This window comes from Mya arenaria, chromosome 1 (genome assembly GCF_026914265.1).
Source record: "Mya arenaria isolate MELC-2E11 chromosome 1, ASM2691426v1".
In the NCBI taxonomy this organism is placed as follows: Eukaryota; Metazoa; Mollusca; class Bivalvia; order Myida; family Myidae; genus Mya; species Mya arenaria.
Window position 1 is genome coordinate 21,875,112 of NC_069122.1, and position 23,594 is coordinate 21,898,705.

The 23,594-nt window shown below is 38.9% G+C and overlaps 2 protein-coding genes across 2 annotated transcripts in view; both read right to left on the bottom strand.

The window, feature by feature from the left end:
* Nucleotides 1-998: 998 nt before the first annotated feature.
* On the bottom strand, nucleotides 999-1,846 carry LOC128233415 (uncharacterized). The gene is made up of 2 exons (XM_052947084.1): nucleotides 1,665-1,846; nucleotides 999-1,499 (listed from the first exon to the last, which is right to left on the bottom strand). The coding sequence occupies exons 1-2, from the start codon at nucleotides 1,842-1,844 to the stop codon at nucleotides 1,242-1,244; spliced, it is 438 nt and encodes a 145-aa protein (XP_052803044.1). The 5' UTR covers nucleotides 1,845-1,846; the 3' UTR covers nucleotides 999-1,241.
* A 6,061-nt stretch (nucleotides 1,847-7,907) lies between these two features.
* LOC128233394 (transmembrane cell adhesion receptor mua-3-like) overlaps nucleotides 7,908-23,594 on the bottom strand; it is an 18,877-nt gene continuing 3,190 nt past the window's right edge. The window contains exons 4-14 of the mRNA XM_052947056.1: nucleotides 16,783-16,878; nucleotides 16,403-16,498; nucleotides 14,567-14,671; nucleotides 13,807-13,956; nucleotides 11,933-12,233; nucleotides 11,368-11,618; nucleotides 10,912-11,090; nucleotides 9,115-9,235; nucleotides 8,855-8,917; nucleotides 8,416-8,578; nucleotides 7,908-8,161 (exon numbers count right to left, since the gene is read on the bottom strand). Of these exons, the coding sequence (XP_052803016.1) occupies nucleotides 8,050-8,161; nucleotides 8,416-8,578; nucleotides 8,855-8,917; nucleotides 9,115-9,235; nucleotides 10,912-11,090; nucleotides 11,368-11,618; nucleotides 11,933-12,233; nucleotides 13,807-13,956; nucleotides 14,567-14,671; nucleotides 16,403-16,498; nucleotides 16,783-16,878 (1,637 nt within the window). The 3' untranslated portion in view covers nucleotides 7,908-8,049. The remainder of the gene's footprint in view (nucleotides 8,162-8,415; nucleotides 8,579-8,854; nucleotides 8,918-9,114; nucleotides 9,236-10,911; nucleotides 11,091-11,367; nucleotides 11,619-11,932; nucleotides 12,234-13,806; nucleotides 13,957-14,566; nucleotides 14,672-16,402; nucleotides 16,499-16,782; nucleotides 16,879-23,594) is intronic.

Below are 23,594 nucleotides of genomic sequence, written 5' to 3' on the forward strand. Positions count from 1 at the left end.
TAAAAATCAACCTTTAATTATATGAGAGTGTGAGCTAAAAGAGAAACACAATTTTGATGTAATCTCTTTATTTACATGTTATAATGTAAAAATGGAACAAAAATACAAACTACAAACAATGCTTTTTGCAAAGGAGTAAAAAATATCAAGCTTCACAATGCAATGAAAATTAAGTACATAATAAAATAATGTAAAGGCATAGTATTGAACAATCCTGAAAGCTTAATACAACAATTCGAAGAATACAGTCAAAAACAGTTAGGACATTTATGTATATTTCACAAGGTTAAATTCTTTTTACATGTTCAACTTGTGTTGAATAATCTCAGGTACAAGATCATTTATCGCAAAATCTGTACACTTTTTAATTAACCTATTTACAAACTCAGGATCATAGGGTACAGTCTGTATTACTATTCCTTTGTATGTGAACACCACAAAATTGCAAAATGTCTTCCCAGAAACATACATTTGAAACTGAATTTGTTAATAGTAGCGGTGGTTAGTTTTCAGTTTATTGTCACTATTAAGGAAGAAAGACTGATCCTTAATGTCTTCTATTTTTGAGTCTCTATGTTTGTATGAGCACTTGATCTCTACAAGCCCCTTGCCATGACATGAACATTCCCTGAGTCCATCGGGTGTAGCTGCAAACAATGGGAATGTGCTGTCAACAAAAAGCCCACACTCAGATACATTAAAGTTTTCATGACCTTGCCTCATTTTATCACTATACATTGATCTTGCTGTTTCTTCGTGCTGTCTGCCAAACTTAATGGCATCAAGACGTGAAAGGTCACACTCATGGTACTTCATTATTTTCTTCAGCACATTTGACTTTGTTGTTGCTTGCTTTAAGGTCAGAACATCATGTGCTGTTGTGGCTGTTATTCGCCCCCTTCTCTGTCGTTGCCACAGGACACTGTCTTGTTGGCCCTTTGTCATCGCCTCGAGATTCATGACCTGTTGGGGTAGTACTTGAAAGTCCCGAACAAATCGCTGACATTTGTCTGCTAGGTCTGTAGGGCTCAGTGACTCATGTTCCACCTCATGAAATCTGCTCAGCACCTGAAAAAAACAAATTCTCCATAAAGCTATGTTGTGTTATTTAATGTTAATCATCCTGTAAAATAAGCGTAATAATTTGAAACAATGCTCTGACAGTTAATAATTTAAAAGTATAGCATTTAAGATCTGAGTTCTTACTCAATTTCAGATTTATGTGTTATTCTGTAATAGGCTTAATGCACTAAATGCAGACAAAGAAATAAAATACTAACTGGTGGTAAGTCTTCATCTTCTGATGCAGTGTCAGTGTCAGAGTCGCCTTTAGTCAGGATACATGCGGAAGGGCAAATGCGCTTTATACTGCGGGGTGCCTCGGCTGCGTCAAACCCATCATCGTTCTCGACAGAAGTGGAAAGGACTCTTCGACGGCGCTTCTTCCGGAGAGGTTTTGGGTTGTCGAAATTAATCATGTCCACAGGTTTTGGCTGCACCTGAAAAATGCATACAAAAAATAAGAAATATAAAGACGAAATTGTTTTTTGAAAGATTTTGGATAACATATATAAGCAAACAAATTTAGAGATTATCACAGAGGTAAACATTCTTGTGTGTGACAAATAAACAAATTCTTATTAGCATATTGTATCACTGTTTACCTTTTTCCTATAAAACTGGTTCCAAGCACAGGAGACACTTGTCCTTGACTTTTCATTGAGGCCATACAATGCTGCAGACATCATCTTGAACAGCAAAGCAGCAATGTGACTACAAGCTTCACCCAATCTGAAAAACAGATTTATAATACTTGAAATAAATTGACAATGCTTTTCAAGCATATTTTTGAAATAGCCGGTACATTTAAGGTACTTCAACTTTCATGATTCCCCATTTATATTGACACTCTGGCATTAACTTGATGCCTGGTTCAATAACTGGTTTAATAATAAAATTTATTCTCATTATTTAATGTTTATTTTTGTCTTACTAAATTTTATAAGCCACCAAGAAAAATATACAATCATAAACTTAAAAAGTACATACCCAGCTTTGCAAGTGCAGTGAGTGCTGATCACATGTCCTCCCTTTATGTCGATGCAAACCCAAGTCTCATGTGGCTTGTCATTCACTCTTTGTGATGGAGTCACTTTCGTCTTCAGTAAGCAAGCGGTTGACTCTTTGCTTACTTCATGGTACAAAACCTGCTGCACATGTCCACAATGGAAATGATTATATCCGTCTAGAGACTTGTAGGCTTTCAGTGATTCAGCTGTGTACAGTCCCGGATAGTTTATCAAGTAATTGTAAATATCAGGATATAGCACACTTGGCCACTTGCTTACATCTTTTTTACATCTTCAGGGGTGAAAAATCCGTTGTTTTTCAACCTCCCGGTTCTTTCGTAATGGCGAATTTCAGTTTCTGGTCGGTGCATTTTGTTTGAATATGCCGTAAAGGTCAATCTTACTAGCATAAAAGTTATATTTTTCTTGTAGATGGGAATCTTACCTTATCAGAACAGTAAAAATTATTAGATTATCTCAATTATTTTAGGAACTATGCTCTATTGATTAGATCTGTTTGGAATTGAAGATTTTTTGCACATGTTTACCTTATATTTATTTATATATTATACTAATTTTCTTTCATGAAAAATTGTGGAATATTTTTTTAAATGACATATATTCACTATTTTGACCAAAATAAATAAAAAAAAAAAATAAAAAAAAAAAATATTAAAAATAAAAAATTATAAAAAAATGTATAACTGTATCCAGGCAATGTGACGAGCACCTTTGTACTCAAGTGTTATCAACAGATAAAAAAGTAGGACTTGTAAATGTTTTAGAAACAGTCTGTGTTTACACATACAGTATTATAATAACATCAGTAAAACCAGAAAATACAACCTTTTATAAGTATAATGACTGTTTTAATTTTCTAAATTCTTTGTTCTTATGCACCATTCAATTGTAGCCACGCCCCCCCCTCTCAGGTCCAGGGGTATACCGGGGAAATGGGCTATGTTTTTACCTTCCAGGTGGCCCCGCAGTGCCGGGTGAATGCGGTGATTTTGTGTTCCAGCCAAATACAGTGTGGAATGGGCCTTACCTAGAGTTCCTTGGGTGCGGGGGTTTCACAAGCAGTACGTCCCCGCAGGGCGAGGACTTTGCCCGGGCTTGGATGGACCGAAAGTCAAAGTCCCCGCTATTCCCCGGGCCTGGGGGGGGGGGGGGCGTGGTTATAATTGACTGGTGCATTATCACACTTATTTTCTTTGATCAATTAGTGATAAAGTGGCCTGTTTCTTACAGGCATTGAAGCTATGGAGGCTGTCATGTTATTCTTTTCCAAGGCACGGACCTATAAACCATAGGTTCGTGGTCAAGGCGACGTCTTGAAATGGAAACATCTTTAATCCAACACCTGCACTTAATATAATAACCAGTGCCACATTGCAGATTTGTTTGCTACTGCTTCAGTTTTATTTTCCCACAATTCAATTCACAGTGTATATTAGTTTCAGAAATGTTCTGTGTTATTTACATTTTCAATATTCTGCTATGTCAATGTCACTACAATTATATCGTGTGATTCAAGAGGTTCAAATTTAGACCTGACCCAATATTTAGAAATGCTCAAATGATAAATTACTCTTACTTGTCTAAAATGTGTTTTTTTTGTGATAGTAAGTTAGATTAGTACGGAATGAATACAATAGTTGTTCTTATTGGTCTTCGAATAATTGCAGGTTACTGTGAGGAATGCTGTCTTTGCAATAGTATCCACATTTAAATTGCTGATGCAATGAAAGTTAATAGTAAAGCATTCGATCTTATTGCATTTGTTAAATATTGAGACACATTAACATGTGATACAATCAAAACCATTTTAATTATAGCTGAGAACCTTTTTTGCAATTAAAAAGCATTTCTTAACATAGTTGTATAATAAATTTGGTAAGAAATTTACATTTTTTTTTTAATTTTTCGCTTTTCGCTCGCCTCTGATTTGCCTTAAATTTAAAAAAAAATTGTTGTTTTTTTCGCTCGCTTATCCTACTTTTTTGGCAAAATCCGTAGAACAAATGATTAATTTGTTGTGGCCTTAGATTCAGATTGATAAAATCAAAATTGCGACACCTTGATTGGCTGTTACCATTGTTCTTAATTTTGCCCATAGTGAACCTTCGGTTTCATTCGAACAATGCGTTTCCTGTAAATATAAAATGTCATAGATTTTTTGCTCGATATAGTGTTTTTGTATTTAGTTAAAATTAAATGAACCTTTGCGATAAACTATTTAGTAACGTTATGAAATATCAAGTTAGGAATGTACAATTTCATCATTTGATGGTGACGGTTGGGAGTCATGAATTTTGAGCCGTGGCGAGATCATGCAGAAAAGCGTCTAAGTTGTCAAGAAGACGCTCGTTATCGCGCTGATATCGTTAATTACATAACTTCTAGAAGTGTGTATTGCATAATACAGTTTCTGTCCGTCTTGTTTTCTACTGCAAAATTAGATGGTGTACAATTTTTGCGTTTTTTCTGACACAATTGATTAAAAAGCTTTTGCCAAGTTGCTAAGAGGCTACAGTACTCATTAACGTTTGACAATCTATTTTTACCTACCCAAGTGCATCAAAACCATTTTATAAACCGTATTTCATTTGCCATGCTCAGGTCATTGGAACCCAAGTGAACAGCCACTGAGTACAAAGTGTTTATCATGTTTCAGGTAAATGGTACCCAAGTGAACAGAAACTAAGTACAAAGTGTTTGTCATGTTTCAGGTCATTTGTACCCAAGTGAACAGCCACTGAGTACACAGTGCTTGTCATGTTTCAGGTCATTGGTACCTAAGTGAACAGCCACTGGGTTAACAGTGTTTGTCAGGATTAAGGTCAATGGTACTCATGTGAACAGCCACTGAGTACACAGTGCTTGTCAGGTTTCAGGTCATTTGTACCCATGTGAACAGCCACTGAGTACACAGTGCTTGTCAGGTTTCAGGTCATTGGTACCCAAGTGAACAGCCACTGAGTACACAGTGCTTGTCATGGTTCAGGTCATTTGTACCCAAGTGAACAGCCACTGAGTACACGGTGTTTGTCAGGTTTCATGTCATTTGTACCCAAGTGAACAGCCACTGGGTTAACAGTGTTTATCATGTTTCTGGCCATTGGTACCCAAGTGAACAGCTACTGGGTTAACAGTGTTTATCAGGTTTCAGGTCATTGGTACCCAAGTGAACAGCCACTGGGCTAACAGTGTTTATCATGTTTCTGGCCATTGGTACCCAAGTGAACACCCACTGGGTTAACAGTGTTTATCAGGTTTCAGGTCATTGGTACCCAAGTGAACAGCCACTGGATTAACAGTGTTTGTCAGGTTTCAGGTCATTGGTACCCAAGTGAACAGCCACTGAGCTAACAGTGTTTGTCTTGTTTCAGGTCATTGGAACCCAATTGAACAGCCACTGAGTACACAGTGTTTGTGATGTTTCAGGTCATTGGAACCCAAGCGAACAGCCACTGAGTACACAGTGTTTGTCTTGTTTCAGATCATTGGAATCCAAGTGAACAACCACTGAGTACACAGTGTTTGTCATGTTTCAGGTCATTGGTACCCAAGTGAACAACCACTGAGTTAACAGTGTTTGTGATGTTTCAGGTCATTGGAACCCAAGTGAACAGCCACTGAGTTAACATTGTTTGTCATGTTTCAAGTCATTGGTACCCAAGTGAACAGCCACTAAGTTAACAGTGTTTGTGATGTTTGAGGTCATTGGTACCCAAGTGAACAGCCACTGAGTACACAGTGTTTGTCATGTTTTAGGTCATTGGTTCCCATGTGAACAGCCACTGATAACACAGTGTTTGTCATGCTTCAGGTCATTGGTACCCACGTGAACATCCAATGAGAACACAATGTTTGCCATGTTTCAAGTCATTCGGGAAAAAACATCTACCCTGGCCGCTCGTGAACCTCGTTTCCGCAAAACTCCTTATGCTCGGGATGTGATGAACCTATCTTACACTCTCGGCCATGGAAGATATTTTTAACCTACATGGCTGTAATGACCAGAAAACAAAGTTTGGGCTGGGAGAATACCAGTTTATTTGAAATTTATTTCATTACGTACTAATGAGCTATTTGTCAATATATCAATTTATTAAAAGTCTACAATGGTAAAATCCCATTATCCGAAAAAGAGATAATTTGACTGTCAGAAACATTTGCACCTTTTTGACACGTGACCAAGCGAAAATTCACTGTCAGGTCATGTGACCGCAGTGACATTTTGAATGTCATATAAGGGCAAATAACTGCTTCAATAATTTAGCTAAATCATGACGTGATTGCCTCCCTTATACACATACAGTAGTGACGTCACTATTCAATGTGTACTCAGAAACATCAGACGACAGAAAATTAACGTTGAAATTTTGTTCTAGATATAATTATTTTATTATGTTATATTTTGTTAACCTTGTTAAACTTGTTTTATTATATGAATTAAAAACATTTTAAAACTACTTTATGTACTTAATTTTGTTCGGTATAATAAAATAAATATAATATGGCTAACGCCTCGGGTGACATTCTGCTCTCGGGTGTCACACATGCTGCCATATGCTATTTATATAATATACACGTGGTAAATGGCGGCTTCACGCAATGGTGTCCATGCTGGTACTCATATTGATAAATAAAACATAACATTTCTCCAAAATGCACATTGGCTGGTAAGATTCTTGGTGGCTGACGCGTGTCTGAAATTGCAATTTTGAATGGTCATTTTTTAAACGGTGGACAATATAATGCTCTGTTTAAGGTTCAGTTGGTTGGGATTAATATAAGTTTTAACAACGGTCCGTGTTATTAACTTAAATAGAATTGTATTACAACATGTTATTTATTTATTATTTTTATTACATGTACAATACACTTCATGTAACGACAAGATAAACCTGAAACATACTCAGTCAACGCTTTTTTCTATAATACCGACTTATGGTTCCATTCCCATTTCCTCGATAATGAGAAATTGTTCACAATGAAACTGACTGTCGTAGATATTGTTTTAATGAAGTATATGGTTATTTGGTTCTTTTTATCAGTGCGTTTCTGTTGTAAAGGCAATATGGAAACAACAACAGTTTCAAACGTGTTATTGGAATTCTGCTATTGTCTTCGATTTATTTCTTTATTATTTGAATTATCATAACGATAATAGTATGTCTACTTTTTTACTACATTTGTATTCATACGTGTGCACATTTTGACCGTCGATATGCGATAAACGTGAAATTCAGTTAAATTTGGTCCTAGAAATAAAACGTATACCGATGGATAAATAAATATTTGTGCAAAAAAATAAAGAAACCTTTACTATCAAATATTTATATAATAAGGTGTTTTCAGTTTTTGATTTTTACTATGACAGATTCAAGTGAGATTAACTATTTCTGAAAAAGTAGTATTGCAGGGAGGCATTGATTGAAATACGAATTTTAGGACAATCACATTCGCCCAAATCATCATTTTAGGAAGCAATTATGCTTTTTAAAGACGCCATTTGGAAGCCCTTATATTCATGAATCCATTAGCCGTTTTTATTAACTATAAAATTGATATTATAGAAAAATGCACCAATGTGGACTACCCATTAAAACTGTCTTCAGGCAGAGTTATTGTGGAAACATAATTATTTACAGTAAAATAGCAGTTATCGAGAGTTAATGGAAAGAGGCCTGTTTTTTTATCCCAAGTGGAAATCTGGTTTTAAAATGCATGTTTTTTGTGAAATATGTTCTTGCACGTGCTGCCTGTAGGTTCACTGGCATTCGCGTCCGTGACAGGTTTGAATACGGTTGTCGGTATTGGCACATCACAGCCACGTGTCGTTATTAATTGGGTCTAAACCGTCGATCCGATGGACAACACTTTATGAGAAGGCTATACATATTTATTAAGACACCTTATTTAAAACGCATTTAGTCAATCAGCATTTCGATGTTATGTTCACGTTCAAATGTCACTGCCTGCGGACTCCAAGACGGTAGCCTTGGGGACATTTCGGGGTCGGACAGCACTGGGTTGGGTGTTCTTCCAACGTACACTCGACGGGTAGACTCCAAGATGGGCACCTTAAACATGAGGCATGTTGTAAGTCTACACGGCTTTCCCATAAAAGATTGGTTTAGCAACGTGATCTGTTCTCAAACTAAAAACGTTAAATGCAATTACAGAAGTTGAATTTATCGATATATCGGTAACAAATGTATTTATATATCGGCTGATTAATGCTAGTGCTACATGTTTTCAGAAATCGCGTTCCAATTTGTTTCTAATCACTTTTTGCAAATATACACAACTAAGCTGAGAATAACATTGACCATACTTGTGGCTATTGACAGTGATTGAGGGTATGTGGCGCGTCACATAGCAGAGGCCGCAATACTTCCTGCAGGAAACTCGACGGAAGTTTGAGTACGCCGGATTTGTGCACAGATCTGCGTCGTAATCCTGACAGTTTTGAACTTCGTCCTTACAGGGTACAGGCGCTGTAAATGATGTGTGTGGTGCATTAGCTAAAGATTGTTTAGTTTATAAAAGTATTAACTGATATGTTATTTATTAACTGTACTTGTACCTATATGCTATGATTAAATTTCCATCCTTTTATAAGTAATGTGTACAAGTCGAAACCATGTTGTCGATAGCCAACATGTTATACTCCTCGAACATCAGACCATAACGGACTAAAAACGTACTATATATTTGCACTTTGTGACTTTTAATACATATCTACATGCAACATTTCGTAACAAAACAGCTACCTGCTGCGTGTTCCGTAGTCGAGGTCGTGGGAGGAACAGTGGTCCATAGGTCTTTTTTACTTCCTTAAATATATTGATGATTACAGTTATGACGATGTAACAATATAAATGCGTAAATTTATATACATTTCTATATAGAATTGTACATCTGAAATATACTATAACGGAACTATAGCATACAAGGAAAAAATGCAGAAGTCAGCAGTAATATGTTGATAAGTATATTATTCATCGAGTCCATCCCTATGCAATATATTTACCACAGACACCACAGGTCTTCCTACAGTAGTCCATGACCCAGTCCATGTATTTGGGCTCGAGGCACATGACTGTGCCGAACGCATCGCAGTTGTCCAATGTGTCCGCGCACGCCGGCTCAGTCTGAAATAGAGCATGTTTATGTGCGTTCAAAGTAACTCTCTCTTAAATAAAATATAAAAATAGTTTCTGCAAGTGCAAAGAATCCTGCAATAAAACACATGTTCCTTCAAGTGTAAAAGAGTCTGACAGCAAAAATAATAATCCTAAAAGTACAAAGAATACGTCTGAAATAGAACATACAACCTGTTTGTGCAAGTACACATAGTAAATCGGTCCACAATAAAACACAAAACAAGTATCTGCAAGTACACATAGAGAGTCTGTCCAAAATAAAACACAAAACATGTTTCTGCAAGTTCACATCGTGAGTATGTCCGCAATAAAACACAAAACATGTTTCTGCAAGTACACATCATGAGTATGTCCACAATAAAACACAAAACATGTTTCTGCAAGTACACATCATGAGTATGTCCGCAATAAAACACAAAACATGTTTCTGCACGTTCACATCATGAGTATGTCCGCAATAAAACACAAAACATGTTTCTGCAAGTACACATCATGAGTATGTCCGCAATAAAACACAAAACATGTTTCTGCAAGTACACATCATGAGTATGTCCGCAATAAAACACAAAACATGTTTCTGCAAGTTCACATCGTGAGTATGTCCGCAATAAAACACAAAACATGTTTCTGCAAGTTCACATCGTGAGTATGTCCGCAATAAAACACAAAACCTGTTTCTGCAAGTTCGCATCGTGAGTATGTCCGCAATAAAACACAAAACATGTTTCTGCAAGTTCGCATCGTGAGTATGTCCGCAATTAAACACAAACATGTTTCTGCAAGTTCACATCGTGAGTATGTCCGCAATAAAACACAAAACATGTTTCTGCAAGTTCGCATCGTGAGTATGTCCGCAATAAAACACAAAACATGTTTCTGCAAGTTCGCATCGTGAGTATGTCCGCAATAAAACACAAAACATGTTTCTGCAAGTTCGCATCGTGAGTATGTCCGCAATAAAACACAAAACATGTTTCTGCAAGTTCGCATCGTGAGTATGTCCGCAATAAAACACAAAACATGTTTCTGCAAGTTCACATCGTGAGTATGTCCACAATAAAACACAAAACATGTTTCTGCGAGTACACTTAGAGAGTATGTCCGCGATGAAACACAAAGCCTGTTTCCGCGAGTACACATGGATTCTGTCCGCAATAAAACACATGTTTCTGAGAGAGAGAGAGAGAGAGAGAGAGAGAGAGTCTGTCCGCAACAAAACAAAAAACATGTTCTTGCAAGTACACATAAAGATTTCGTCTGAAATAAACACAATTTACGTTTCTGTAAGTACAAAGAGAGTCGTTCCGCAATAACAACACAAAGCAAGTCCCTTGAAGTACAGAGAAAGTCAGTCTACAATAGAACACAAATCACGTTCCTGCAAGAGAGAGTATGTCTGCAATAAAGCACTAAACCATGTATGTACAGATAACCCACTCGAAATACTACAAAACATATTCATATACAAATGGAAGTGCATTAGTATACTACACATTGTCCTGCAAATACAGAAACTGTCCCATCTTAAATTAAACATAATGACTCATGGCATATATAATTAAACCCCAAACGGTGTTTGTCCTTTTCTTATTAGTAATCGAATATTAAGGAAAGTGCGCTCGCATGGAAAAAGTCCTAAAACTTTAAAGCGTACATAGGCTTACCAAATTCTCCCCGGGACAATATCCGCATGTTTTGGGGCAGTTGTGCCGGGCGTAGGCTTCATAGTCGGAGCAAGAGTCGCGGGCATAGGTGCTGCAAATTGGCAACATGTCTACACACTCGTGCGATATGTGCGACGGCGTCGACAGATTGCGACTGTGATGATTCGATGGCAGAACCACTGCAACACGGGGCACATGGATATATGTTAACACGTCGCTCTTTGGAACGTACATTGTACTAGCAGTACACCCACAAAGATGGAATTTTGTAAAAAACAACAACACTGTATTTATCTAGTACCTGTAGTGTAATAAGCATACTCTTAACTTTAAGAAATCAATTCAAAAATTAGAGGTATAAAGTACCAAGCACTGCATGAACTTTATTGACATAATTAGCAATAATTTGTTATATGTCAAACAAGCGTTGACATTGGCTATGAACACGTTGGTTACCTTTACATATACCCTTCGCCACATCTAGATGAATGCCCTCAAGCTCGTCATAATCGTCCACCTCGAAAAGGTCCTTGTCATCACTGGCCATATAACGCACTTCCTGATGGTCTGTTTCGTTGCCGATACCGACGACGAACATAGTGATTCCTTCGTCCTTAGCGTGGTCGGCCTGACGCCGAGTCAGTGTCGGGTACTTAGACAGACCGTCGGTTATGATGACTGCAACATCGGGGATCATAGGTCTCTCTCTGTCAATAGAAAACAGATGAGTGTTCTCTTTGAGGTGCATGTGCATAGAAATGAGATGAAAACACTCGGTAGGGTAAATATTTAAATATTCGAGTGTTATTGGGTGCATATTTAAATAATACAACTTGATATTATTCGTGTTGGCAAAAATGAGACATGGTAATAAATAGTGAACAAATATTTTAATTTCCTAATGTAAAGCATTTTCAACACAAACGCTTGTTAATGACCGATTAATCAATAACAGTAAGAGTTTCAATTTAAAGCTTCAACGCGTATATTGGTGAATACAGATAATGTCAACTTAACTCACCCTACGAACCCAACCCCTCTCATAATTTCAATGGCTTCCGATGTAACTGTTCCACCACCGGAGTAGGTCATGTTGTCGATACCCGACATCAGGTTGGTAATGTCCGTGAAATCGTTCAAGTGAAACATCAAAGTCACCTGTGAGCTGAACTCAATAAGAGCGACCCTTGTGTGCTTCTGGTCAATGTTGAAGTGACTCACTGTCTTCTTTAGAAACGTCTTCACCTTGTCAAAGTTACTTAATCCGACACTGCCCGAAGCATCAACGACGAAAACAACATCAGCAGCGTTCGTCATGCACGCTTAAATAAAAAGTTATATTTACTATAAAAAACAGTTATATCTAATAATTTGTTTTTGAAATGAATTTAGTTTATTTTAGTTTCTTAGATTCTCCTTCGCTTGAATGGTTCAGTATAGTGTACATTGCTTTAATTTGGCGAGTAGTAAAGCATGATTCTATTGCAGGATGATGCGAATTGATTTTTTTTTCCATTATCAGCTCTGTAACAGTACATTGCTCGAAGGCATCGTACAAAGTCTTCGAGTTGCTTGCGTCAAGTCCTTGTCTCACGAGACCGAACGTTGAGTGCGATGTATCTTTACGCAAGCAACGAGAAGTGATACAATGTCACAGATCAACCGATTAACATATAATTTCTTTCATTTCATACCTTTAAACTGTTTTTAAAATAAAAACAATAAAAATTATCTTCAGAAAAACAATTTTAGATGAAATCGCCCTATTTCTTTCGCGTAGTAATGCGGGAGCAGATTTGTGCATGCGCAAAAGGCTATTGTGTGTTACGGTATCAGAAAATCAAGTGTGTAATACAGATTTATTTCCGGTATTCATATCTTATGTTTAAATCTTACAGTATTTTCGATGGCAATTTAACAGGTTTGAAATAGATATATGTATTCAAACTATTCAAACAAGTATATAAACTAAAATGGACGCGTGATAAATTAAAAATAAACTTTAAAAAACACTAAATTCGTCCAATTCGATGCACCGTTATAAACGGAAAACTATATTCAAGTTAGTTTATGGTTTGCTTCCGGAAAATTATCGACCAATCACGGAAACGATGCTCTACTTTAAATTGAGGTTAAATAAGATTACCGATTTAATTTTATTTCATTATGCACCAGTTAATTGTAACCACGCCCCCCCCCCCCCGGTCCGGGGAATAGCGGGGACTTTGACTTTCGGTCCAGCCAAGCCCGGGTAAAATCCCCATCATGCGGAGACGAACTGGAAGTAAAATCCCCGCCAAATGCCCCCGCACCCCAGGGACCCTAGGTAAGGCTCATTCCCCGCTATATTTAGTGCGAAGACAAAATCACCGCATTCATCCGGCACTGCGGAGCCAACGAAAAGGTAAATCCACGGCCCATTTCCCCGGCTATCCCCGGTATACCCCCAGACCTTGAGGGCCTGTGGTTACAATTGACTGGTGCATTACGTGTCCATTTTAATTCGGGGACATCTTAGACTAATTAATGTCAGACACAGTGCTGTCATGCGATTCTTAAGCCACAGCAGGACCAATAACTGATCATTGTCAACAACGATGATTTGTAAGTTTGTACTCGTTATCGTTTCCTATCACATTAACAAAAAACAATTGTTCATAGTTTATACCCAATTAAAATCAAAACGATGGCATAATAGAAACTTAATAGAAATACTCATTGATAATTGATAGTTTGAGATACACCACTTTATTTCAAAAGAGTGGAGAAATAATATTTTTTATTATATACCAATCATAAATCCACACGCAATACATATCGCAAAATACGGTAGTCCGTATTCCACTCCAGGGCAGAGTGTTTATATTAAGCATGGACTATGTATTGTTAGTTTACCATCGGGTTCAGCCAAGATGTTGCTGACACAGAACTTGCAGAAACTCCTACAGTGCTGCTGCCCCAGCTCGATCATGGGAGGAACACAGATCTTGTGGCCGATCGCGGTACAGGTGTTATCGTCAACACAATGCAACAGACTTTCGTTACCTGAAACAAATAAAAAACATATTTCAGTGAATTTCCACAACCACTCAATAAATGACCAAGAGTCGTCACCATGTACATCTTCGGTAAACACTCTTTTTGCCCAGCAATCAACCTGGTTTTCTAACACTGTACACACTCGGATGCATTCTGTACCAAAATATGTGCAAGCTAACGAAGTTTAATTTTTCTGATCTTAACACCATTAAGAAAAATTATTTAAATAGCAACAAAGAGAATTTACATCGAAAAAAGAAAGAATACGTTATATGAAGTTTTCATCGAAAATGGGGAACAATTTTATTTTGGCGAGGTATCCTGCCTCAGAAGCAATCATTGTTATTTTAATATATACAAATATTGATTTTTTTTAATGTATCTATTTCAATTTTACACGTTGTTACATGTTTGTTTTGTCATCAAATATATTGGTTAACTACAGTTTTTTGTCGTGAGCGTAAATACATCCACGACATCACATAGTATTTCACCCATCTAAGTTAATCTTAACTTGATAAGCACGCTTACGCCAAACGTAATTGGATAAATGAAAAATGATGTTAGCTTTGTATGATGATTGTTGCTTTATTAATTAGTTGATTTGCAGAGTTACCGTGGTTAATGTCGCTCGTGCTGAGGAGCCGTTCCAAGTGCCCCGCAACAACATCACTCACGTTGTACTGATCAATAAAGTCGGTTACTGCGGCAACAATTCTTCCTGAAATCGTGTAAATGATAATGAACACACGAATGCATTTTATACTAGTGCAACATTGTCGAGTATCTATGTCAAATGGATGTACTCTATCAATAAATGTTCTAAATACATGTAAGTCAAAGAGTATTTACAGGTTTCTCAATAATTTGTTATCATGCACATAAATTTCTGCGTTTTCATTTTCTACGTCAGTTTATTCACAACTATTAATCTCCAAAATAACAATCCAATACTTCTAAACGTACATCCCTTAATTAACTTTCATGATTTAACTATTTATAGTCATTTGACGCGCCAATATAATGCATCAAGCAACAACAACGCGAACAATACCTACACAGCATACAATACATCAGGCAACAACCACACATACAATATACAGAATACAGATCGTCTATACAAGCAATCAAACAACAACCATGCACATAATACACACAAAGCAGATTTATACAAGCAATCAAACAACAACCATACACATAATACACACATAGCAGATTTATACAAGCAATCAAACAACAACCACACACATAACACACACATGCAGATTTACATAATACACAAAAAGCAGATTTATACAAGCAATCAAACAACAACCATACACATAATGCACACATAGCGGATTTATACAAGCAATCAAACAACAACCATACACATAATGCACACATAGCAGATTTATACAAGCAATCAAACAACAACCACACACATAATACACACATAGAAGGCTTATACAAGAAATCAAACAACAACCACACAAATAATGCACACATAGCAGAATTATACAAGCAATCAAACAACAACCACACACATAATACACACATAGAAGGCTTATACAAGAAATCAAACAACAACCACACAAATAATGCACACATAGCAGATGTATACAAGCAATCAAACAACAACCACACACATAATGCACACATAGCAGATTTATACAAGCAATCAAACAAAAACCACACATATAATACACACATAGCAGATTTATACAAGCAATCAAACAACAACCACACACATAATACACACATAGAAGGCTTATACAAGCAATCGAACAACAACCACACACATAATACACACATAGCAGGCTTATACAAGCAATCAAACAACAACCACACACATAATACGCACATAGCAGACTTATACAAGCAATCAAACAAAAACCACACATATAATACACACATAGCAGATTTGTACAAGCAATCAAACAACAACCACACACATAATACGCACATAGCAGATTTATACAAGCAATCAAACAACAACCACACACATAATGCACACATAGCAGATTTATACAAGCAATCAAACATCAACCACACACATAATGCACACATAGCAGATTTATACAAGCAATCAAACAAAAACCACACATATAATACACACATTGCAGATTTATACAAGCAATCAAACAACAACCACACACATAATACACACATAGAAGGCTTATACAAGCAATCGAACAACAACCACACACATAATACACACATAGCAGATTTATAAAAGCAATCAAACAACAACCACACACATAATACGCACATAGCAGGCTTATACAAGCAATCAAACAACAACCATACATATAATGCACACAAAGCAGGCTTATAAAAGCAATCAAACAACAACCATACACATAATGCACACATAACATATTTATACAAGAAATCAAACAACATACAAGCAATCAAACAACAACCACTCGAACATGAATCACTCAAGATATTGCACAAACTCGTTACTTACGTGTTTCGCAAACTGGGCCCACGTGTGTTGGTGGACACGTACACGTGTCAGGTGCAACACAGGAGCCGCCATTTTGACACGGTGATGTGCATATTGCTGGAGAAAACAACTGGCTTAAAACAATAGTCATTATCGAAATTATTTATCGGCCTAAGTGTTACATTAATGTCTTCCCTCTATCTAGGCCCGTAGGCATAGTATGTTCCAACTACGGTGTGTGTTTAAATTACCACGTGATTAATAACGTCATAAAGGCTACGTTGAATTACAGTGCTTCAAATGATGACTTAAGTTTCCTCAAAAACTTCGACAAACCTGTTTCCAAAATACGTATGCACAATTTAATCATTTTCTTAAGAAAATTGTAAATAAAATCGTACGTGTTTGACAGGTGGTCCCCTCGTATCCACTCGAACAGGTGCATGTATACGGTGATGTACATCTGCCTCCATGTTGACAGGAAGGAGAACACACCGCTGAAAAAGGTGGTGCGAAATTGTACTAGGTAAGATCGATCAATACCACTCCAATACCAAGACTCCTCTTCACTTCAGTGCAACGAGTTTAGTCATTAAAACTTCTAACCACTGGTGGTGACTAAGAAGATACATCCCATTGTGAACCCCATCATGTATACGCTACCTCCCATCATGTATATCATACATCCCATTGTGAGCCCCATCAAGTTAGTGTTACACCCCATGTTACATAGCATTGTGAGCCCCGTCATGTTAGTGTTACATACCATTGTGAGCCCCGTCATGTTAGTGTTACATACCATTGTGAGCCCCGTCATGTTAGTGTTGCATACCATTGTGAGCCCCGTCATGTTAGTGTTGCAAACCATTGTGAGCCCCGTCATGTTAGTGTTGCATACCATTGTGAGCCCCGTCATGTTAGTGTTGCATACCATTGTGAGCCCCGTCATGTTAGTGTTGCAAACCATTGTGAGCCCCGTCATGTTAGTGTTGCATACCATTGTGAGCCCCGTCATGTTAGTGTTGCATACCATTGTGAGCCCCGTCATATTAGTGTTGCATCCCATTGTGAGCCCCGTCATGTTAGTGTTGAATCCCATTGTGAGCCCCGTCATGTTAGTGTTGAATCCCATTGTGAGCCCCGTCATATAAGTGCTACATACCATTGTAAGCCCCGTCATGTTAGTGTTGAATCCCATTGTGAGCCCCGTCATATTAGTGCTACATACCATTGTGGGCCCCGACATGTTAGTGTTAATTCTCATTGTGAGCCCCGTCATATTAGTGCTACATCCCATTGTGAGCCCCGTCATGTTAGTGTTGAATCCCATTGTGAGCCCCGTCATGTTAGTGTTACATCCCATTGTGAGCCCCGTCATATTAGTGCTACATCCCATTGTGAGCCCCGTCATGTTAGTGTTACATCCCATTGTGAGCCCCGTCATGTTAGTGCTACATCCCATTGTGAGCCTCGTCATGTTAGTGTTACATCCCATTGTGAGCCACGTCATGTTAGTGCTACATCCCATTGTGAGCCCCATCATGTTAGTGTTACATCCCATGTTACATCCCCATTGTGAGCCCCGTCATGTTAGTGTTACATCCCATGTTACATCCCATTGTAAGCCACGTCATGTTAGTGCTACATCACATGTTACATCCCATTGTGAGCCCTGTCATGTTAGTGTTACATCCCATTGTGAGCCCCGTCATGTTAGTGCTACATCCCATCGTGAGCCCCATCATGTTAGTGTTACATCCCATGTTACGACCCATTGTGAGCCCCGTCATGTTAGTGTTACATCCCATGTTACATCCCATTGTGAGCCCCATTATGTTAGTGCTACATCCCATGTTAAATCCCATTGTGAGCCACGTCATGTTAGTGCTACATCCCATTGTGAGCACCATCATGTTAGTGTTACATCCCATGTTACATCACATTGTGAGCCCCGTCATGTTAGTGTTACATCCCATCGTGAGCCCCATCATGTTAGTGTTACATCCCATTGTGAGCCCCGTCATGTTAGTGTTACATCCAATTGTGAGCCCCATCATGTTAGTGTTACATCCAATTGTGAGCCCCATCATGTTAGTGTTACATCCAATTGTGAGCCCCATCATGTTAGTGTTCCCATCATGTTAGTGTTACATCCAATTGTGAGCCCCATCATGTTAGTGTTACATCCCATTGTGAGCCCCATCATGTTAGTGTTACATCCAATTGTGAGCCCCATCATGTTAGTGTTCCCATCATGTTAGTGTTACATCCAATTGTGAGCCCCATCATGTTAGTTTTACATACCATTGTGAGCCCCATCATGTTAGTGTTCCCATCATGTTAGTGTTACATCCGATTGTGAGCCCCATTATGTTAGTGTTACATCCAATTGTGAGACCCGTCATGTTAGTTTTACATACCATTGTGAGCCCCATCATGTTAGTGTTCCCATCATGTTAGTGTTACATCCAATTGTGAGCCCCATCATGTTAGTTTTACATACCATTGTGAGCCCCATCATGTTAGTGTTCCCATCATGTTAATGTTACATCCAATTGTGAGACCCGTCATGTTAGTGTTACATCCAATTGTGAGCCCCATCATGTTAGTGTTACATCCAATTGTGAGACCCGTCATGTTAGTTTTACATACCATTGTGAGCCCCATCATGTTAGTGTTCCCATCATGTTAGTGTTACATCCAATTGTGAGACCCGTCATGTTAGTGTTACATACCATTGTGAGCCCCGTCATGTAAGTGTTACATCCCATTGTGAGCCCCATCATGTTAGTTTTACATCCCATTGTGAGACCCGTCATGTTAGTGTTACATACCATTGTGAGCCCCATCATGTTAGTGTTACATCCCATTGTGCGCCCTGTCATGTTAGTGTTACATACCATTGTGAGCCCTATCATGTTAGTGTTACATACCATTGTGAGACCCGTCATGTTAGTGTTACATACCATTGTGAGCCCCGTCATGTTAGTGTTACATACCATTGTGAGCCCCATCATGTTAGTTTTACATCCCATTGTGAGACCCGTCATGTTAGTGTTACATACCATTGTGAGCCCATCATGTTAGTGTTACATCCCATTGTGAGCCCTGTCATGTTAGTGTTACATACCATTGTAAGCCCCGTCATGTTAGTGTTACATACCATTGTGAGCCCCGTCATGTTAGTGTTACATACCATTGTGAGCCCCGTCATGTTAGTGTTACATACCATTGTGAGCCCCGTCATGTTAGTGTTACATACCATTGTGAACCCCGTCATGTTAGTGTTACATACCATTGTGAGCCCCGTCATGTTAGTGTTACATCCCATTGTGCGCCCTGTCATGTTAGTGTTACATACCATTGTGAGCCCCGTCATGTTAGTGTTACATACCATTGTGAGCCCTATCATGTTAGTGTTACATACCATTGTGAGCCCCGTCATGTTAGTGCTACATACCATTGTGAGCCCCGTCATGTTAGTGTTACATACCATTGTGAGCCCCATCATGTAAGTATTACATCCCATTGTGAGCCCATCATGTTAGTGTTACATACCATTGTGAGCCCCATCATGTTAATGTTACATACCATTGTGAGCCCCGTCATGTTAGTGTTATATACCATTGTGAGCCCTATCATGTTAATGTTACATCCCATTGTGAGCCCCGTCATGTTAGTGTTACATACCATTGTGAGCCCCGTCATGTTAGTGTTACATCCCATTGTGAGCCCCGTCTTTTAGTGTTACTTACCATTGTGAGCCCCGTTATCTAAGTGTTACATCCCATTGTGAGCCCTATCATGTTAATGTTACATCCCATTGTGAGCCCCGTCATGTTAGTGTTACATACCATTGTGAGACCCCATCATGTTAGTTTTACATACCATTGTGAGCCCCGTCATGTTAGTGTTACATACCATTGTGAGCCCCATCATGTTAATGTTACATACCATTGTGAGCCCCGTCATGTTAGTGTTACATACCATTGTGAGCCCCATCATGATAGTGTTACATACCATTGTAAGCCCCGTCATGTTAGTGTTACATACCATTGTGAGCCCCGTCATGTTAGTGTTACATACCATTGTGAGCCCCGTCATGTTAGTGTTACATACCATTGTGAGCCCCGTCATGTTAGTGTTACATACCATTGTGAACCCCGTCATGTTAGTGTTACATACCATTGTGAGCCCCGTCATGTTAGTGTTACATCCCATTGTGCGCCCTGTCATGTTAGTGTTACATACCATTGTGAGCCCCGTCATGTTAGTGTTACATACCATTGTGAGCCCTATCATGTTAGTGTTACATACCATTGTGAGCCCCGTCATGTTAGTGCTACATACCATTGTGAGCCCCGTCATGTTAGTGTTACATACCATTGTGAGCCCCATCATGTAAGTGTTACATACCATTGTGAGCCCCGTCATGTTAGTGTTACATCCCATTGTGAGCCCCGTCTTTTAGTGTTACTTACCATTGTGAGCCCCGTTATCTAAGTGTTACATCCCATTGTGAGCCCTATCATGTTAATGTTACATCCCATTGTGAGCCCCGTCATGTTAGTGTTACATACCATTGTGAGACCCCATCATGTTAGTTTTACATACCATTGTGAGCCCCGTCATGTTAGTGTTACATACCATTGTGAGCCCCATCATGTTAATGTTACATACCATTGTGAGCCCCGTCATGTTAGTGTTACATACCATTGTGAGCCCCATCATGATAGTGTTACATACCATTGTGAGCCCCGTCATGTTAGTGTTACATACCATTGTGAGCCCCGTCATGTTAGTGTTATATCCCATTGTGAGCCACGTCATGTTAGTTCTATATCCCATTGTGAGCCCCGTCATGTTAGTGTTACATACCATTGTGAGCCCCGTCATGTTAGTGTTATATACCATTGTGAGCCCCGTCATGTTAGTGTTACATACCATTGTGAGCCCCGTCATGTTAGTTCTATATCCCATTGTGAGCCCCATCATGTTAATGTTACATACCATTGTGAGCCCCGTCATGATAGTGTTACATACCATTGTGAGCCCCGTCATGTTAGTTCTATATCCCATTGTGAGCCCCATCATGTTAGTTTTACATACCATTGTGAGCCCCATCATGTTAATGTTACATACCATTGTGAGCCCCGTCATGATAGTGTTGCATACCATTGTTAGCCCCATCATGATAGTGTTACATACCGTTGTGAGCCCCATCATGATAGTGTTACATACCATTGTGAGCCCCGTCATGTTAGTGTTGCATACCATTGTTAGCCCCATTATGTTAGTGTTGCATACCATTGTTAGCCCCATCATGATAGTGTTACATACCATTGTGAGCCGCATCATGATAGTGTTACATACCATTGTGAGCCCCATCATGTTAGTGTTGCATACCATTGTTAGCCCCATCATGTTAGTGTTACATCCCATTGTGAGCCCCGTCATGATAGTGTTACATACCATTGTGAGCCCCGTCATGTTAGTTCTATATCCCATTTTGTGCCCCATCATGTTAGTGTTACATACCATTGTGAGCCCCATCATGTTAGTGTTGCATACCATTGTTAGCCCCATCATGATAGTGTTACATACCATTGTGAGCCCCGTCATGTTAGTGTTACATCCAATTGTGAGCCCCATCATGTTAGTGTTACATACCATTGTGAGCCCCGTCATGTTAGTGTTACATACCATTGTGAGCCCCATCATGTTAGTTTTACATCCCATTGTGAGACCCGTCATGTTAGTGTTACATACCATTGTTAGCCCCATCATGTTAGTGTTACATCCCATTGTGAGCCCCGTCATGTAAGTGTTACATCCCATTGTGAGCCCCGTCATGTTAGTGTTACATCCCATTGTGAGCCCCATCATGTTAGTGTTACATACCATTGTGAGCCCCGTCATGTAAGTGTTACATACCATTGTGAGCCCCGTCATGTAAGTGCTACATCCCATTGTGAGCCCCGTCATGTTAGTGTTACATACCATTGTGAGCCCCGTCATGTTAGTGTTACATCCCATTGTGAGCCCCGTCATGTTAGTGTTACATACCATTGTGAGCCCCGTCATGTTAGTGTTACATACCATTGTGAGCCCATCATGTTAGTGTTACATCCCATTGTGAGCCCCGTCATGTTAGTGTTACATACCATTGTGAGAGCCCCGTCATGTAAGTTCTACATCCCATTGTGAGCCCCGTCATGTAAGTGTTACATCCCATTGTGAGCCCCGTCATGTTAGTGTTACATCCCATTGTGAGCCCCGTCATGTTAGTGTTACATACCATTGTGAGCCCCGTCATGTTAGTGTTACATACCATTGTGAGCCCCATCATGTTAGTGTTGCATACCATTGTGAGCCCCGTCATGTAAGTGTTACATACCATTGTGAGCCCATCATGTTAGTGTTACATCCCATTGTGAGCCCCATCATTAAGGGGTTACATCACATTGTGAGCCCCGTCATGTAAGTGTTACATACCATTGTGAGCCCCGTCATGTTAGTGTTACATCCCATTGTGAGCCCCGTCATGTAAGTGTTACATCCCATTGTGAGCCCCGTCATGTAAGTGTTACATCCCATTTTGAGCCCCGTCATCTAAGTGTTACATCCCATTGTGAACCCCGTCATGTTAGTGTTACATACCATTGTGAGCCCCATCATGTTAATGTTACATACCATTGTGAGCCCCGTCATGTAAGTGTTACATCCCATTTTGAGCCCCGTCATCTAAGTGTTACATCCCATTGTGGTGACATGAAGTAACATTTTATGATGATGAATGGGCGGATTGAGGGTAGCCCACGAGCACTTCTTGCTAATTAAATCTTACTTTAGGTCATCTTACTGTCTAAATGATCATCATCGGCTGAACTTCACGGAGGATGAGTGGCAGTGCACACAGTTATTAAATGATTACTATTGGTAGTAACTAAGCAAATATATCCCACTGTGAGACCATCATTTAAACGGTTTTTGAACAGGGTTCAACCCTGTTCAGTGTAGCCACGAACTCGACACTCACAACAGAAAATTCCTATTAATAGTTACAAATGTCGCCAGCCGATTTACCACCAAAAATATAGTTTGAGAAAGTGCAGACTATATAAATTGCAAGCTATGTTTCAAAAGACCGAGGTAGATTTGACAAAGCAAGAATCAATCATAACGCAATATCTATTCAAATAATTTAATCTGT